General features: G+C 35.0%; 1 protein-coding gene across 1 annotated transcript in view; it reads right to left on the bottom strand.

The window, feature by feature from the left end:
- Positions 1-340: 340 nt before the first annotated feature.
- LOC148942102 (Na(+)/citrate cotransporter-like) overlaps positions 341-14,971 on the bottom strand; it is a 160,089-nt gene continuing 145,458 nt past the window's right edge. Inside the window, exons 12-13 of the mRNA XM_089103718.1 lie at positions 3,821-3,958; positions 341-659 (exon numbers count right to left, since the gene is read on the bottom strand). Coding sequence (XP_088959844.1) covers positions 516-659; positions 3,821-3,958 — 282 coding nt within the window. The 3' untranslated portion in view covers positions 341-515. The remainder of the gene's footprint in view (positions 660-3,820; positions 3,959-14,971) is intronic.

A 14,971-nucleotide genomic window follows, 5' to 3' on the forward strand; every position in this document is an offset into this window, starting at 1 on the left:
GGGCTATGGGGGATATCGTCAACCCCGGAGACATATTTATTTGACCTTTGGACTATTTTGAGCTAAATGGTTGTTTCAAAATATTGACCGGATTCATTTGGGGGAATATTTCTTCCATATAAAGTGCCTGCCTGGAAAAAAAAATTGAATCTTTATGGCCCTTTTCTATAGGCAACGATACAGCTTTACCTACTGATTGACGAAACGGAAGCGTTATATTGAAGGAAAATCGAGACTTTACAATGGGCCTGGACTCACTTTATCTGTATATATGACAATCTTCAGTTGTGAAGGTTACTTAAGCTTGCTCCCGAGGTACGAAGTTTCAAAAATATTTCTTTCGATATGTTTATTTAGAAATTTTACTATTTACATGATACGACTAACAAAGTATTTACAGAGGGGTTATGAATTCAATTGCATTAACTGTCTTCATTGAAAAATGACCACTTTCTTCAGATAACATCAGAATTTAGTAATAGGATTTTGCGGCATTTCTTCTCCAAATTTGAAGACTAGTTGTTCATTGGTATATCGGTTGTCGTAGCATTAGCCCATGTGGGAAAAGTTTTGACATCGAATAGAAAAACTCCAAAAGTTTCAGTTATGATAAAAAGAACCAAAATACTAAGTAAATTCATCACGAAACCTGTTTTGACCTGGAATAGAAAAAAAAAAAATATATATATATATATATATATATATATATATATATATATATATATATATATATATATATATATATATATATATATATATATATATATATATATATATATATATATATATATATATATATATATTCCAGTTCCTACTACTGCGACCAGCGTAAACATAAAAAGGGGCATGGTGCACAAATGATTTGCTGTCCTTCAAGTTTTACTGCAAAGTCAATGGCATCTCTAGAAAAAATGTCCGGGATATAGACCCCCAACCCTTTGAAATCTGTAAATTACATGTAACTTATTTGAATGCATCCTAACTAAAATATCATTCCCATACTTAACCTTCCTTTTTAATAAATTGGACCCTCTTTAAAGCCGAATTCTAGCCACACATCTGCTACGAAACCAACTATTCAACTATATCTTCACAACTGTTTATCTTAGGAAAGCTTACATTATTTACCCTGTTTTTATTGAGTCGCAAAGAGAGAGGTGGAATGCTTCACAGTACGGCACAATGTGATCCTAATAAATGACTTCAACCTTTTTGAATATATTACGAGTTATATAAATCAGAAATTTGAGCAGAGTAGGATGAATATGTCAACAGCCTATCGACCTAAGGTTGCTTAACTCTACGACAATATTGTAATAGAAGTTCTTGTAAATTCCTGTTAGTTTCTTACATTTGTGTTTTAGTAATGTCCTTACGATAGCTACAAAAATAACTACTAGCTAGTTATTATCGTCGGAAAGATTGAAGCCAATTGTTTTTCTCTATCGTAAAACATTTAATTATAGGATAGTGAAATCCCTTCTCCCATTCTCTAGAAGACAAAACTTATAGAAACGGATAACCATTTAAAACCTAGTCATCTACCTGATCTGCCCCCCCCCCACCTTTTGAAATCTTGGATATGCTTATAGAAGACTAGGTAACTGTTTGAGATGTGTCTGCAGGTATGTAAATTCTGTGGAGAACACAAAGGGGAAGAATGTAGTCTTCCCCGAGAAAAATGCAATAACTCTTTTAAAGAATTGCTTTAGATAATTGAAATTATTCTAAATCCACATACTTAGACTGATACACAAATATTTGTTTTAAAACCTCAAACCCCTCACGTCAAAACCAGCTAAATCTTCTTAAAATCTTTTGCAGTTTGTACTTGTGTACCAATAAATTTTTTTGTCTTTACAAACGCATTGTATTTTCTACTGAAATCAATATTTACAAAGTATTAAAGTTAGAGAGGAGAAAGCTTAGAAAAATCATTAACTTACTATTTCACAAACGTATTTATCGTGAAAGACAACTGTTTACCAATTTGACTAAAAACTAATTCGTGCTAATACTGATAAAACAGATAGCAGTATTGTCAGCAATTGTTTAACACAAACTGATAAAGCAGACTATTACCAAAAAAGAAGAGATCAGGGCTAACCTTTGGATAGCTTCACTTACCTAGGTAGTAATATGTTTTATTACTATTAGTAATATGTTTTTAGCGATATTAGTAATATGTTTTTTTGTTTTCTTTTTGCAGGCTGAAAAATATTTCAAATAGTTCGCGGTGAAGAATTGAAGATATACTGTGCTTCTAGTAGCAAAACCTTTAAAAATTTATTGATAACAATATAACCCTTGATAATAATGATAAAACAGATAGCAGTATTGTCAGCAATTGTTTAACACAAACGGATAAAGCTGACTATTACCAAAAAAAAGAAGAGATCTGAGCTAACCTTTGGATAGCTTCACTTACCTAGGTAGTAATATGTTTTATTACTATTAGTAATTTGTTTTTAGTGCTATTTGTAATAATTTGTGAAAATTATGCAAGAAAATACAAAAGACCTTTGGGTGAGATTCGTAAATTCATTATTTAGAAAAGCTTTAAAACTTCCTAATTGTCCAGAGAAATATGGCCACACAAATGAGTTTTATGCACCAAGGGTGGTCTTATAGAAATAGTAGCCAAATACCGTTTCAACTGTTTCGGCTTATTCAGAAAAATCCAAATATTTTCTGCCCGTTTTAAGTAGCAAGCAAATTATGTTAGAGCAAAGTGCTGATTTTTGGCATTATGTCTCTAAAAAGAAAATTTTGACCCTTACATGGTTAAATGTTATCAAGGGTTAATCAATGTTATTAAATGTTATCACAGGGTCAAGACATATTTGCACTTTACTTAAAACAAAAACATATTTGAAAGTTTTATCTTTTTTAACTTTAATAGATCCAAAATTATGATCCAAATAGGAATGAATATATGGACCTGGGTATTTGTTGTAATGTCAGTTCGTTTTGACTTTAAGTTTAGTTTTTCTATGGATAGGGATTTATGCCTGTAGATATATATATATATATATATATATATATATATATATACACACACATATATATATATATATATATATATATATATATATATATATATATATATATATATATATATATATATATACATACACACACACACATATATATATATATATATATATATATATATATATATATATATATATATATATATATATATATATATATATATATATATATATATATATATATATATATATATATATATATATATATATATATATATATATATATATATATATATATATATATATATATATATATATATATATATATATATATATATATATATATATATATATATATATATATATATATATATATATATATATATATATATATATATATATATATATATGTATCAAAGCAATTTTGCTGCATCTTCGAGGCTTTCCTGGTATTGATAGTTTATTTTATTATTGTCCTGCAAAATCATAAGTTTGGTTTTGCATTTACATTTTACATAAGCCTGTAAAATATTGAAATTTAAATTTAAAGGAGAAATGGACACTACTTCCATTACTCGTGGGAAGAGAGAGCGGAAGGAAGGGGAAGAGGGGGAAACAAGATCCAAAAAATTCTAGAGTGTGGTCAAGTTTGAAAGTGCCCCTCCATATAAAACATATACCTCATGCATCCTTGAGCCTTAGGGTGGCTGGAACCCCTCACTCTACCATAGAAATGAGACGTCTCTATTCATGTAAAAGAAAAAAAATTGAAACTGAAAAATAGAAAAAAAAAAAATCAGAATTTCTATTCTTTCAAACCTACTTACCATATCTATTACCTTCATCTTGCCAACTGTGAATACAATGGCATTTGGTGGTGTGGCAACAGGTAGCATAAAAGCATAGGAGCACGTGACAGTGGCAGGCAGCATCAAATATAATGGGTTTACTCCAATCAACTCGCACTGAAAGAACAAAGAGAATCTCGTTTAACAATTGATATAATAATTATTGTTGCTCCCATAAGAGCAACCTGGTAAAAAACAAGTTTAGCCCATAGTAGTCTAGAATTACAAAAGGCGGAACAGAAAAAATTGTCAAGAGAATTAAAATTGCCATTTTAAAGCTAATTCAAGGTCAAGAAGGTAAAGTATGTGACATTTGGCTTTACAGTCCCTACCGGTGGTGCTGATCTTCCTTTCATTGCCCTTCAGTCAGAAAACACAATGGGGGCTTGGGGCCAGCCATCCTGTGCTTTCGAATGCTCTTCCTGTTTACCTTCCCCAGATTTCTCCAAGTACCCATGTAGAGCTGGGTCGTCTCTGGCTGAGCTTACAGAGTCACACCACTAACCCTCATTCAAAACAAAATAACCAGTCACACCAGGACTCAAACCCCTATTTGGCAAATTATTTTAATTAGTCTTGTTGATAAAATTCGTTAAGAAACAAATTCGTAAAAATTAAAGAAAAAGAAAACAGCTTCACCATCGCATTTAACATAACTGTAACCCCCATTTAGGAGAATTACAGACCAAATCTTGAACAACAAGGAGAATGAATTTTTCAAATGGGACGCAGTGATGTATCTTTTTTTTTCTACCCTTTTTTCTGTCACGTCTGGTGGGGCGAAGAAAAATCTGTTTCTTGTTATTTTTTCGTGTGCTAGCTTTCAAAAATGAGTAACACAAAGAAAACGCTGGATAAAGCAAAATTGGTCATGGCCGTGTCGATGAAACATAGAATTTCTGGTTTGTCTTTTAGAACAAGATTGCTTTAGATAGGATTTTAATATTACTTTTAGATAGGATTATAATATTTAGATAGGATTAGATTATTTAGATCGGATTAGATTATTTAGATAGGATTAGATTTTGATGTTACAGAATTACTTTAGATTATACATTCGAGGCTTGTAATATTGATTATTAGTGAAACGAACTAATTTCTCTGATAAGCGGATCAAGCATGACCTTCAAACAATGATTTTTAAATATTGACGGAGTTTAAAACGAAAAATATTACTTCTTTTTTTGAAGAAAGTAAAGACAGTTATTCACCTATAGCCACGTCATTGCTCTCATAAATGTTGCAGTCCATTATTACAGGCTTTCTTCTTCTACAGCCATTTTTATTGAAATGAACTGAATATTATTATATTATTCGTAAACAATAATTCACGGACTATATAAACCTACAAGCATGACAAAATCAATAACTATTTTCCCAGCATACTAACGTTGCAAAAAAAAAGAAAAGAAAACAACAACACTGAATTCTTTGATAAGAGGACTATGTATAATTGTTCAGCAATGTTGAACTACTGACAAAGTAAGAAAAAAAGTCTTAAAGAAGGTTCATAATTATTCACCCGCTTCTTTTTTGATGTCATAACTGCGAGTATGTCGTTCTCGTTCATGTCGTACTTCATAATCACGTACCGTGTTCCTTCATAGCTTACAATATATAATTTTAATTTTTCATTTAAATTTAGACCTGCTAGCTGACATAATCATCTTGTCATGGATTATACACAAATTTTGTATATTTCCCTCTGGGCTTCCATTTACAAGGGTGTGCGTGTAACAGTACCTTCGTACAATCAAGCTCTGTACAACCGACCTCACGTATCTAAACTGTCGTACACCTGACCCCAGGTACAACTGAACCCCTGCGTGTGACTTAACCCCCGTCCAACTTAACACACGTGAAACTTGACCCCATTTAACCGAACCCTCGTGTAATTGAATCTCATTTAATTTGACCCTCGCCCAACTGAACACCCGTGGACCTAAGCCCAGTTTAACTAAACCCTTTTGCAACTGAAATCCCGTTTAACTGGATCTCCTTGTAGCTCAACCCATGTACAACTCAATCCTATTTAACTGAGACCTCGTTCAACTGTACCCTCGGTTTAAGTAATACCTTTTTAACTCAACCCTCATTTAACTCAACCCCCATTTAAATAAAGCCCTGTTTGACTCCACTGAAACCAAAGCCTAAGAAGTTCGAACAGGTGCTGATTAGGAGCTAAAAATTTGTTTCAAGCTTCAGCCAAAATTTGTAACTTATATTACTAATTTGGGTCATCTCATAAATATTCCGCATTGGAAAAAATATTATGAATTTTCTATTGCCAAAACCAAAGCCCAGCAGGGTGTTTTTTGTCTTTGCTTCATTGCAAATTATGAGGTTTTTAGTTAGTGCTAGGGTAAAGGTTTGCTAAGGGGCCAGTAAAAACTCCAATTTAATAAACGGCTCCCTAAACTCTTCCAGTTCGACTTTTAAGGTTACACAAAAGTTTTTTGTCTGGATTATCAGAGGCAACGCTATAGCATTGCCTATAGTAAAGGCCATACAGCTCCAGTGTTTTATTATTATTTTTTTTTCTCCAGAGGCACTTCATATGGAAGGGGTCGTCGTAGAAACTTCAAAGGGAGCTCATTCGATTGGAAATAAAGAGTTCTAGTGCCCTTTTTAAGGGTCAAAAGTGATTGGAAGGCAACTAAGACCCCTTCCACGCCCCTCAGTTCTCTAAGCACATCCAATCAAAACTTTGAGATAGCCATTTTGTTCAGCGTAGTTGATTTACACATAGAAAATATATTTTTGAGGAGGACACTCCCCCACAGCCCTCAGGGCAAGGGTTGTAAGTTATGCCCCGGGGTCATATAAGGTTCTTATAGAAAGCTTTTTCGTAGAAACTTCAAAACGGACTCATTCGATTGGAACTTCAAAGGGCTAGTGCCCTTTTTAATAGTCGAAAGTGATTGCAGGGAAATTAACCCCCCCCCCTCTCAGGCCCACCTTTTCCCCAAGCACATCCAATCAAAATTTTGAGATAGATATTTTGTTCAACATACTTGAAAATTCAGGAAATTAGGTCTTTGCGGATAACCCCCCCCCCCACATCCCTCAGGGCAAGGGTTGTAAGATATGCCTTGCGGGCATATAAGGTTTTGTATTGAAAGAGTTGTCGTAGAAACTTCAGAAAGGGCTCATTCGATTGGAAATTTAAATGGCTAGTTCCCTTTTTAATGGTCGAAAGGGATTGGAAGGCAACTGACACTCCTTCCACGCCCACCATTTCCCCAAATGCATCCAATCAAAACTTTGATATAGCCATTTTGTTCAACGTAGTTGAAATTTCTGGAAATTATATGTTTGAGCAGGATACTCTCACCACAGTCTTCAGGGGCAAGGATTATAAGTTATGCCCTGGGAGCATATATGGTTCTTATAGAGGCAATGCTCGTATAAAATTTCAAGAGGGCTCATTTGCTTGGAAATCGAAATTTCTAGTTTACTTTTTAAGTGTAAAAAGATACTGGAGGGTCACCAGCTCCTCTCCCCCCCCCCCGCAAACCCATTTTTCCCAAATGCATCTAATAAAAATTTTAAGATAGCTATTTTGTTAAGAATAGTTCAAAGATGATAAAAAAAATTCCGGTGTCGACACAACCCCCCAGGACCCGGGGGCAGGTGTTGTAAGTTATGCCTTGGGGGAATATGTGGGTCTTATGGAAGGGATGCTCGTATTAACGTCAAAGAGGGCTCATTTGAATGGAAATTAAAAATTCTCGTTCACTTTTTAAGAGACAAAAGAGATTGGAGGGCATCTAACCCCCCCCCCCCCTCCACGCCCTTTTTTCTTCAAACCCATCCGATAAGAACTTTGAGATAGCTTTAAAAAAAATAGTTTAAAGAGCATATAACGAAAACTCCAGGGTCGACACAGCCCACCAGGGCCTGAGGGCAGGTGTTGCAAGTTATGCCGTGGGGAAATATATGGTTCTTATTGGAGGGATGCTCGTAAAAACTTCAGAGATGGCTCATTTGATTGGAAATTGAAAGTTCTAGTTCAGTTTTTTAGAGTCAATAGAGATTGGAGGGCAACTAGCCCCCCCCTACGCCCATTTTTCCCCAAATGTATCCAATAAAAATTTTGAGATAGCCATTAAGTTAAAAATTGCTCAAAAGTCAGATTATTAAAACTCAGGTTTCGTCACAACCCCCCCAGGGCCCGGGAGCAGTCTTTGTCACTTATACCCTGGGGTATATATGGTTCTTATGAAAGGGATGCTCATATAAACTTCAGAGAGGGCTCATTTGATTGGAAATTGAAAGTTTGAGCTCACTTTTTAATAGTCAAAAGAGATCCAAGGGCAGTTAGCCTCCCCACGCCTTCTTTTTCCAAACCAATCTGATGAAAATTTTGAGATATTTTGTTAAAAATAGTTCAAAAGTCGGATAAAAAAATCCCCCAGGGCCCAGGGGAAGCCGTTCTAAGTTATGCCCTATGGGCTTGTATGGTTCTTATGAAAGGGATGCCCATATAAACTTCATAGAGGGCTCAATTGATTGGGAACTGAAAGTTCTAGTTCACTTTTTAAGAGTCAATTGAGTTAAGGGCAACTAGCCCCCCACGCTCTTTTTTCTCCAAACATATCTGCTATAAATTTTGAGATAGCCAGTTCTTTGGAAATTGTTCAAAAATTAGATAACAAAGATTCTCCCCACGGCGTGGGGGATAGGCGTTTTAAGTGTTGTCCTGGGAGGAGTAATAGTGGTAAAGGTCCGAATCGTGCTTGCGTAATTTGTCTTACCTCTCACCTGAGGCATGAATATACAGTGTAGTCTAACCGGTACATTGGCTTACCAGGGTCAATCACCTATTACTACGAACGATACTTGCCCTACCAAACGGGTTTTCTAATGTGACACTCATTTTTTTGAGGTCAGTCAGAGTTAGAGAGAGCTGGCGGTCACACTAACTTGATTAGTAGTTGGATTCAGATATAAGGAGTAATTTTCATTGTAGTTCATATTAGTAAGAGAATTGAATTCAGAGAGAGAATAGTTTATTTGAGAGGATATGAGTGGAGAAAAAATGAGTGGTGCATTTACATTATTGGAGAGTAATGATGGAACCGACAGCAGAAGCAGCAATGATATACGCGTACCCAATGTAGCTGTGGAAATAACCACTGGCTGTAGACTTTGCCTAGAATGGGATAGTATGTATGTTAGATATGTGATATCATTAAGCAAGTTTAAGCAGGAGGAGCAACTATGTCTTGCTTGGGAAGTGAATATTCTCCATATAAATAAACTTCGGTCAGCATTAGATGTCCTATCGAAATATATTGATGAGAACAAAATGCATCAGTGAATATTATTATTATTGTAATTAATGTTCAATAAAAATGTTTATAAATCAATGGTATTTTTTCCTTCTATAGTAGACTAGCGTATATTTTCTAGAGTACAAAAAGAAATTCTGGTTAGTCTGAAGTTGGTTGTGAGAGAGTTAGGACTCTAAAAATTGGATAGATTCGAGAAAGAGCGAATCATGAGGAATATAGTTCTTATGGAAAAACGTTTGATTCTAGATGATGATTTTCTAGAGTTGTCTATTCAAAGGAAGATATTTTCTCAGGAAATGCTTGTTGATATAATGAAAACTGCTTTTCCATCATTAGACTATTGTATGAGGCTTCTACGTTGTGGTCCAAATGCATTTACACAATTTATTGATATATTGATCACGACACGGCAAAATGATATTGTGGATATGCTTTTAAACATTAGTTTAGAAATTTAGGACTTTTTTTCATGAAAAAGATGGCTCTCAAGGATGATTTACTCCTCTCTCTCTCTCTCTCTCTATCTCAGACAATTTTTGATTTTGCTAGCTCAGTTTCATTGTGGCAGTGAGAGTGTCAACACATGACAAAATGTTCAATACATGTCCGTTATGTATGTACTCACTGGGCATCTTGTCATCATAATGTGAGAATTGCACAATGATTGAGGAGTATGATGAAAAGTGTAGATTATGCAACCCGTGTAAATTGCATAGAGGATATGCTGTACAAATTAAAGGTTGTAATTCCTGTCTTGAAGAGGTGTGTGACTCTCATACTAGAGGCCACCTATGTTCCAATTGTCATTATGATAAATGTAATCAGTGGGAGAATACATATCCCGGTATGATTGGAAAGAATCCTAACCGTGATTTTAGTTTATTGCTACGAGATTGGTATCTTCGTGGTTTTAGATTGTTCTGGGAGGAGGAACCGGGTCAACGATTCAACTGTTGGAACAACAAAAGAATATGGTTTCTACGTCATCGTTGTGAAGATACTGGGTGTTATGATTATAAGCCCACTGATTTTTATTTGGCTGTGACGGAATGTGATTCGACACTTGAGGACACTGTTTGTGAAATTGCTTCAAATAAGCAAATTGAAACATGTGAATTCGATAGAATGAATGAGAATAGTATCATTGACTATACAAAGAGATATGACAAGAGTGAAGTCACGCTCTACTGTAGAAAATGTGACCCTGACATTGCACTACATCAGGATAAGTACACTGTGAATTCAGATAATCTACCTGCACTAGTTGTTGTCGACAAATACCTAGCAGTGGATGAAATCTAAAGAGTAGAAAAGTCGTTTTATAATGTATATAAATTTTTTTTATTAATAAAAAAATTAAAATACAAATTTTGGAAAATTTATTCTCAGGACAATAAAATAAATAATAAAAAAACTTGTTATCATATTCTCCTCAATAAAGTCGTTAAATTGAGGCAAGACAACGCAGAGGTTGAGAAACTGCTTGCAGGTGTAGCCACAACATCTGAACATAAAAAAGAGTAGTGCATAAAAGCTACATGTCTTAGTCTTTAAATCCTGTACTCTTCGTTGATTTTGAATAATGGTTTTCCCCCTGCTTTCAATAAAGTTGCTGATGTATGGAGCGTAGAATTTATACGATAGGCAAAGAGGATCAAAAAATTCAATATTCTTCGCTGTTTGAAAGATGCATAGCCAATGACCGGTCTTCAAAGTCGATGGACTGCTATTAACAATGATAATGGTTTTGTTAACACTTGGAATTTTTTCAATGAAGTCCGAGGGTATGCAATAGGACTTGTACTGGGACATATATGGATCCATACTAAATACGTTGATTATTTGGTTTGTGTTCACGGTGCTAGGTCTAGTAGAACACTGCCGTCGGGCGTGATTTCCCAATAGGTTTCAAATTGACTCAGTGATATTAGCGTGATACTCTCAGTCAGAGAATTGGCAAATTTACACTCTAAACGTACATTCCCAGTTCGTACTATGCTCATATCCTGAGTCCCTGACAAGTCCAAAACAATAACCCCATAATTTTTTGAAAACATTGAATCGGTTATTCCATTTTCAAATAGTTGAGAGTCATGATCTAGGGATCGTATGGTAAACCCGTAGAGAGTTCTGTAAGATTTTTCCCCCAGTGATAGAGTGTAAAGAGGAATACCATTTACTTTGCAAACGAGTCTAAATATGCGAAAAAAATTAAAATCATGGGGAGATTTTGTCAAGAATACAACCGAGTTAAAACACTTCACAAAGGACAATGCCAATTATGATGGGATTTCTCCATTGATAAATGATGAATCGCTATAGCTACGAGAGCCGGTGGCAATGTGACGTTGATTGGTGATCGTATGGGGGACAAGAAGTTTAATGTTGTTACCACTGGCTCTTAGCTTTTCCACTGCCAATGAAACAGAGCTCATAACCTGTTGTTTTCGGACGTGGATAATGACATTTGCATCGGGTGCTGCAGGAAGTGTTTTTCTCAAAATGAAATTTGATGGGGCTATCTGTAACTTTATGTCAATCTGGACATTGGGGGGTTGCCATTGGGATATATTGAATATCTCATGATTTAATTTTCCAACTAAATGATACTCCTGGGTCACTGCAGTAGTCAACTCACCGTCAGCATCAACACCTGATCGATATTCATAGCCCAATGATTGTTCTCTCAATTCCTTGTATGCCTTTGGTGTCATCATCATAAATTGTATGTAGCTTGCATAGTTTGATAAATTATTGCTAGTGCTCACCAATGTCCCATTAATAAATACATTAATTTGTTTGAATAGGTTGTGTAGAATACAGTTTTCATAGGAGAGACCATCGCCGGCATTCGGAGTTGTATTATCTGACTTTTTCTTCACCACAACATTTAAATAAATAAATGTTGATGACAAATCAATGAAATAGTCTTCATTGGAAAATATTTGAAAGTGTATATTTTCCGAGAGGGGTTGTTGAGGGTGAACTTGTTCATAGTAGCCTTACTTGACACTGGCATCAACATTTTCAGCATTGAATAGATTCAATGAGGAACTAATTGATGGATATGATTCCTCGTGGGGGATATAAATCATCTTAAGAGAAGAAATCCTTCTTTGCTCTAAGAATCATTTTATTTTTCTTCTTCTTCTTCTGCTTACTAGTTTTCCTTGTTTTATTCCTCAAAGTCCTTGTTGATGTCCTTTGCTTCCTGTCTGGGTGGAGACTGATGAGTGAATGACGCGAAAGCATCCTTTTTAATCCCTCCACATTATGCCTAGATTTTAGTTGTTTACCAACGGCTCTTGCTGAAGATCTAATATTTCCCTTCACACTCTCGATGAAATTTTTCACCAATCCCTCTTCCTGTAGTGTTGAGGATTCAAAATGCGATGAAGCAGTTAAAATATATTTTCTGTCAAGGTTTAGTTATTACCAAAATGTTTTAGACAAACAGACACCAGTACCGTAGTCAGGTAATTCAGCATACCCCTTTTAACATTCCAATCAATTACCTATTTGACGTGGTCTCAGAGAACCAACATAGTAATCAATATTGGGGCAGACAAATGGACTTATTCTATTGTTCATTTTAGGTGATTGTACTATTGTTGACAATGGGTCTAAAATGACATGTAATCACTGCTAAGCCTTTAGTTATTGCTAGAGGATCGCCCAATTAACTTCTTATTGTTAACTGACAGAGTTCCAAATATGAAGTGTTTACAGGAACATACTGAAGATGCTTTATATTATAGTGATGAACAAGTTCATGAGTTGTTTTTCGCTCAAGAACACGTAGGACGGGCACATTTGAATTACCGACTCTCGGTGTTTCTACAAAGGATGCATAGATAGATAAGGAAAATTCCGAGGCAAAACCAGGTGGATAATCAGCAAAAATAACTTGATCCATCCCATAAACGGTGCCAGCATTTTTCCCATTGATCATTGTCTGTTTAAAGCCAAGAACATCTCTCAGATTATCATTGAGAATAATTGTTTCAGTGTCAACAGGTTAGTTAATGTAAATCATATCTCGTTCCAATGAATAATTAAAATGGAACGTACCATTCCTACGACAAGAGTTTTTTTTATTGATTATAAGAGACACATCCCCCATATTTTCATATTCAATGTATTTCAATTTGAAGTGAGGATAGTCACAAGGTTTGAGTGCTTCAATCCATTCATAGTCGACATAGCTCAACCCATTCATAGTGAAATCGAATGGTATAACTTTTATATCATAGACATGATTCTTTCTCTGGATGTCTAAGGTATTCTTGAGAATACAGTTGACAAGAGCCACTTCATATGCACTGTCAAATTTGATGGCGGGGGAGAGTTTTGTCCAAAAATCACTTGTCGTATTCAAGTCGTTGTAGAGAGGATCGGAAACGTTGGACATGAATGTTACATAGAAATCATGGGGCATTGTCAATATCTTCAACACCGATCCAAGAATCAATCTCAGAGTTGTATCCTAGCCACCGAACAAGTAACTGTTTCTTACCCCTGCGAGTACGTGTCTTTAATATCTTTTCAATTCGATAGATTTCACTAGCCTTTTTAACTTTTTGCAATTCATAGTCATAAAAGCCGCCGAGAATCTCTTCATCCTTGGTATCACTCAGGAGATCAATTATGGGTTTAGTATCTAAGATTTTTTCCACTTTAAAAAATTCGGTGGACCACAAATAATTCCCCTTTTCATAAACATTAGTTGTTCTATTAACTCGAATGGTATCACCAACATTGAATTTATTTTTCTTCTTCTTGACAGCCGACGATTCATCTGGAATACTGTTTAAGAAAGGTGTCAATTGTATCATGATCAGAATGATGAACTTCTGTTGGCGTAGTGTTGGACAATGATCGATGAGGTCGTTGATTATAAATCAAAATTATTTTATCAAGATCATGAAGAAAAGCCTGTGTATTTTTTAATGTACAATATCTTTAAATTAAAAGTCAAATAGTTCTTATCAATCGTTCAGCCATTGGAGCCCTTATAAGACTGTGAGGAAGATAGTGCAGTGTTCTATATTTCTCTAGTACTTTTGAAACATGGGGATTAACAAATTCACTACCACGATCCGTTTGAATTTTTTATATGAATTCTGTTTGAGAATACTTTCAATGAACTGAGCAACTTCAACACCTCTCTTTGATTGCAATGGAATTGCATATGTATAGCGACTATAAACAATGATTGCAAGTAGGATGTACTTGTACGGTGTATTGGGACGTCGCTGATGATCGTCTAGAGTCAGTAAATCTGCTTGCATTACATGCAATGAGTAAAAGGCTTTAGTTTTTGATATTGATTGGCACGAAGTCTATGATTTCTATGCAGAGTGTATCCTGACTCGTTTTGTAGATAGTCTTGTACACTTTTAGCGTGAACACCAGTGACTTTGGAAAGAGTGGTGGGGGAAATTAAACTCCCCGCTTAACTAATATTTTCAGAAACACCTTTCAGAACTTCAACCATTTTGAACATAAATACGTTGTGTAATGTCCGCTACCCATTTGTATACTGGCTGTTGGTGGTGGTAGTGATGGTGATGTTGACTTGATACTTCTTCGCTTTTGTCTAGCTATCAGCGGTATGCTAGTATTTTCCAAAATTGATTTAAAACCTTCTTTTTCTTCAAGCTCATTTTTTTAATGGTGTCAATGTTTTTGATGATGATGATGATGATGATGCATTTTCATTTAAATTTTTTAGAGTTTGTATATTGCTAATAAGACTTTTGGTGAAGTTTAATGTATTTAGAAAGTTGCACAGATGTGCATCAAATGATAATAATCCTTTACGGTTTTTAAC

This window comes from Artemia sp. Qi Xiang Cuo, chromosome 17 (assembly GCF_049724085.1).
Source record: "Artemia sp. Qi Xiang Cuo chromosome 17, ASM4972408v1, whole genome shotgun sequence".
NCBI lineage: Eukaryota > Metazoa > Arthropoda > Branchiopoda > Anostraca > Artemiidae > Artemia > Artemia sp. Qi Xiang Cuo.